This window comes from Salmo trutta, chromosome 35, assembly GCF_901001165.1.
Source record: "Salmo trutta chromosome 35, fSalTru1.1, whole genome shotgun sequence".
NCBI classification, from domain to species: Eukaryota; Metazoa; Chordata; class Actinopteri; order Salmoniformes; family Salmonidae; genus Salmo; species Salmo trutta.
This window is the reverse complement of record NC_042991.1, coordinates 9,184,952-9,190,048: the sequence shown is the minus strand read 5'-3', so window position 1 is coordinate 9,190,048 and position 5,097 is coordinate 9,184,952. Positions and strand designations below refer to the sequence as shown.

The following is a 5,097-nucleotide window of genomic DNA, read 5'->3' as shown; positions in this document are numbered from 1 at the left end:
CATGACCCTTTGTGTTTTCTGTCAGCCTTCAGAGGTCAAATTTACCAACATTCGAAGGCCGTGGCAACATTCAGATTTTCTAAAAAATTTCAGATGGGGACAATGGATGTGATTTTCTGCCTAAAACCCCACATTCTTTTTCCATATTGACATGAGATCTACTTTTGACACGGACAATGAAATTAATCTGTGTGCCCGTACCCTTCTGCTTTGAGGTGGCTAACTAATCTAGCTCTTATTTAGAGGATTGTGTAGTCCTGCCCAATAAATACCCTTCCCCCATATTAGTGTCCTATATTGATCAGGGAAGTGATGCAATACAAGAGGTAAAGTTGATTTCATACGATCAATTTCTTTATTATAATCCATCAACCGGAGTCCTGACAAAGAAAAAAAACAGCTTTAACTCAACCCCTACTTAGTTTTCCAGGCTTTCTCACGATTTCATTTTGTTCCAATAGCTGAGTGATGAAGGATGGCATCGCAAGCCTACGCAACCCAAAAAGAAAACACAGCACTGACCAATACTAATACAGAACTTAAAACCACAATATTGTCAACAATGCCGGTTCATGATTTTTTTTTGGTCACGTTTACACAATGGTCAAGTTGTCTTTTGATAATTGTTACACAATTGTCAGCATTTGAGGTTGATAACAGGTTCTATAGTCTAGGCGTGCTGTCGTTCCATCGGCAGACATGAAGAGGCTTTAGTACACACGTGCATTTGTCATCGGGATCAAAGTGAGGGTTGACATCAGTTTTATAATGCTCAAACAGTCAAAACTAAAACTATCAACTAACTAATATTTGTTAATAAAAGCAAATGGATACTGGGATTAATGACAATATTCAGAAAGATGATTTCCACACCCATTCTCACTAAAACTTAAATAATATTTCATCCTAAACACAAGCATACTTGATCAGAAGCATCACTCATCCCCTGGTCCAATTTTGACCAACACCCCCCCCCCCCCCCCCCCCCCCCCCAAGTCCACTCTCTCACGCAACTGCGGTTGTTTTAACATACACAGCTGTAACACTGACATAAAGGCATTAGCATCTGTCCATGCGCCCTTGCTCTTCACGTTGGGTCATTAAGTTACTCCCCCAACCACAACCCCTACTCTTCAGGCAGCTGTAGTCCAATGTCTACACATGTATCGTGCAGAATCTAATGCATGTACATTATACACAAGCACTATAGCCTGTGAGCGAGTGCATTCTCAAATGTGTGTACAATATATGTGAGGGGCGGACATAATTACAGGCTTGTCTAGCTTTACACAATTCTTGCTGGTGGGAAGCTGTAACACAGGTAGTTGCCTATAAGGAGAGGAGTGTAGGGGACACTGGGGATTGGGAGAGACGTTGGGTGCACAAGGCAGAAAGGAGGGACGGGGGACTCAGGAGTTATCAGAGGGCACATGCTCCTCGAAGCCCTCGCTCTCCCTTACTAGCGCCCTTTCGAGGATGACGCGGCCTTCCTTGTAGCGCTGACTGTCTTCTGTGGCAAACTCGTAGATCCAGCCCAGCTTGCTGTTGCAGTTCTTGCAGCTGACGTCTCGCACCATGTGTCTGCCCGTCAGCATCACACGGTCCTGCACCTCACTGTACTGCAGGTTCACCACCTATGGGTGACAAACATATAGATTTATTCAACAAAGTATCTGAACCTGCAAGAGGGACTAGCAGCGTGTCCCATAGAAGTATGCCCTAACAATGAGTTTGGAACAGCACATACACTATGGGACGAGGCTAGAGAATAACGACATGGTGTCATGTGTTTTCTGTAAGGACATGGTGTTATTCGCAGGACTCTTAACTACAACCTATTAGAAAAGGTCCAATGCAGCCATTTTTATCTCAAATTATTTCTGGGTAACAAGTACCTTACTGTGATGGTTAAAAAAAAATGGTAATAAGAAACAAAAATAGCTTCTTAGCAAAGAGCAATTTTTCAAGTAAGAATTTAGCTAGGAATGCCAGAGTTGGGAGGGGAACATTTAAAACTAGCTATTGGCTGAGAGGTTTGGAACCAACTTATTGGTCTAATAACTCATTTAAAGCCTGGTGGTCACCAGGCAGGCCAAAACTCCATCCAATCAAAACAGGCATACATTTCAGGTGATCTTTTCAAACAGCTCGTACACTAAAAGGGTTCATCATAATTTTCAAAATGTCACAGTATTATTCCAACCTCAGTGTGAGAAATATATACTGCTCAAAAAAATAAAGGGAACACTTAAACAACACATCCTAGATCTGAATGAAAGAAATAATCTTATTAAATACTTTTTTCTTTACATAGTTGAATGTGCTGACAACAAAATCACACAAAAATAATCAATGGAAATCCAATTTATCAACCCATGGAGGTCTGGATTTGGAGTCACACTCAAAATTAAAGTGGAAAACCACACTACAGGCTGATCCAACTTTGATGTAATGTCCTTAAAACAAGTCAAAATGAGGCTCAGTAGTGTGTGTGGCCTCCACGTGCCTGTATGACCTCCCTACAATGCCTGGGCATGCTCCTGATGAGGTGGCGGATGGTCTCCTGAGGGATCTCCTCCCAGACCTGGACTAAAGCATCCGCCAACTCCGTGGTGCAACGTGGCGTTGGTGGATGGAGCGAGACATGATGTCCCAGATGTGCTCAATTGGATTCAGGTCTGGGGAACGGCGGGCCAGTCCATAGCATCAATGCCTTCCTCTTGCAGGAACTGCTGACACACTCCAGCCACATGAGGTCTAGCATTGTCTTCCATTAGGAGGAACCCAGGGCCAACCGCACCAGCATATGGTCTCACAAGGGGTCTGAGGATCTCATCTCGGTACCTAATGGCAGTCAGGCTACCTCTGGCGAGCACATGGAGGGCTGTGCGGCCCCCCAAAGAAATGCCACCCCACACCATGACTGACCCACCGCCAAACCGGTCATGCTGGAGGATGTTGCAGGCAGCAGAACGTTCTCCTGAGAAGTGGTCTGTGGTCCCCACCTGCAGAACCACTCCTTTATTGGGGGTGTCTTGCTAATTGCCTATAATTTCCACCTGTTGTCTATTCCATTTGCACAACAGCATGTGAAATTTATTGTCAATCAGTGTTGCTTCCTAAGTGGACAGTTTGATTTCACAGAAGTGTGATTGACTTGGAGTTACATTGTGTTGTTTAAGTGTTCCCTTTATTTTTTTGAGCAGTGTATATATAAAACATAGGGAAATCACATTTTTGACTGCACTGGGCCTTTAAGAGTAGTCAACCCTCACCAGGCTCACCTTGTTGAAGAGGAAGGCTCGGCCCGTGGCGCCAGTGAAGCGCGTGGAGATGAGCTCAGAGCGGTTGGTCAGGATGGTGTCGCAGTTGGCGCAGGAGAAGAGGCGGGTCCCGCCGATGTGGTCCAGGAAGATCCGGCCCATAGTGCTGTTGTCAGCAGAGACCGACCTTTAGGAAGGGCAAGTAAGTCATGTAAGACACTAACTCATTCACAGACAGCAGCTGAAACAGAGGAGAGCGGGGAGGCTCAGAGTGAAACAGGTGCACATAAGACAACTACTCACAAAGACGCATACTGGGTTTGAGACCACATACTGCCCAGTTAGTGAGTTGTTTTTGTTATAGTGCGAGCCTATTGAGATCAATATGGATTCCAACTAGTTTAGGTGAACACATCATAGCAAATATGCCTAGAATTAACAAGTGTATCTTCTATTCGGTTTCATAGTGAACGGTTGTCTTCATTGGCTGACGTAGACAAATCATTGGGGGTGAGTAACGATGCTGCTACATCTACCATCTATATAGAAACAAGGGCAGTTGAATTGTCACTGCGTCAGAGAGCTGCGGCGGTTGCCATTTCCATCCCATTTGCCATTTCCACTGGATTGGAAAATATTCCATACTAAATCGACGTTTTGATTGAACAACATGTAATCGAGAAGTTAAACAAGACCTGCGCACATATTAAATGTAAACAGCTGTCAGTCCTTTTTTCTCGAAATAGTAGCTTTTTGGGAGCCAAATGCCAATCAGTCTTGATCGATGTGTGAAGCGATTCATTCAAGTTGTCAACAAAACCATGACCTCATTCAGATTTACAACAAAACGTTTATCAATCGTTGTCTCTTATAAAACACATGGACAGCATAGAATTTCACGGCTAACTAGTACAATCAAATAGGGTTTGATAATGACGATAGCTAGCCAAAGTAGCTCATATAACGTCAGTACACAAAGCCAATGTTGTCGACGAAACATCGCGTGCCCAACTTTCTCTTACCTTGAATCTGTAATTTTCCCGAGTTATGTCGACACGAATGTTAATAACCTGTTTTCTTGACCACTTCTATAGTCTTTATCAACCTCGAATCCAGTTTTGTTGTTGTATTTTCACCTTTCTTCGTCCTCGATTCTGTAGCTGGATGTGGCGTCAGCTTTGTTGTTCTCTCGCAGCTGTTCCGCAGACTGTATCAACATCCGGTACATGTGGTCCCGCCCCTACTAGGTAGAGGAGTTGTTAGACAGACCCCAAGGAGGCAGCAGAAACCAAATTGAGTAAGGGCCAAAGTGTTTGAAATAACACTGATGCAATGAAACCAGAAATATAAAATTATTATTTTTTAGGAAGCAGACGAAAATTATGAAGCTCAGCTCAGGCTTCATTGTACATTGTGGTGTGGTTGTGGTGGATTTCAGGCATCTGATATGAGAAACTCCTGGATCAAAAGGTAGCCTGTCTAATAATGAACATGGCCTTCTGACAGTCGGGTAGAAAAGTTTGCTTCAAAATACTTCCTGTGCTGGAACAATGCAGTGCAATAACTGGACATGCACTCACATGAAAGAACACAGCAGGAAGATCACAAAGAATATCACAAAAATGTTAATCTCATTCCCAGACACTTCCGCCCAAGGAATGTCTGGTGGAGCAACAAGTCAAACGTGGCCTTTGTTAGCCCAAGTACAGAAAATCTTTGGGCACGAGGTTACAAAAAGAACTGTATAAACTGTTCAGCCATAGACTTAAGATAAGCAGCACTCCTGAAGATAGATGGTGCAATGTCATGCTGGAGAGTGTCCTTGGGAGACAGA

General features: G+C 43.7%; 1 protein-coding gene across 2 annotated transcripts; it reads right to left on the bottom strand.

The window, feature by feature from the left end:
• Nucleotides 1-332: 332 nt before the first annotated feature.
• LOC115174574 (protein yippee-like 5) lies at nucleotides 333-4,485 on the bottom strand. 2 transcript variants are annotated; one of them, XM_029733241.1, is made up of 3 exons: nucleotides 4,286-4,485; nucleotides 3,285-3,504; nucleotides 333-1,634 (listed from the first exon to the last, which is right to left on the bottom strand). In XM_029733241.1, the coding sequence occupies exons 2-3, from the start codon at nucleotides 3,423-3,425 to the stop codon at nucleotides 1,410-1,412; spliced, it is 366 nt and encodes a 121-aa protein (XP_029589101.1). In that variant the 5' UTR covers nucleotides 3,426-3,504; nucleotides 4,286-4,485; the 3' UTR covers nucleotides 333-1,409. The 2 variants fall into 2 exon arrangements, with proteins under 2 accessions (XP_029589101.1, XP_029589100.1); XM_029733240.1 differs by having other exon boundaries at nucleotides 3,285-3,450; nucleotides 4,286-4,483.
• Nucleotides 4,486-5,097: the final 612 nt, after the last annotated feature.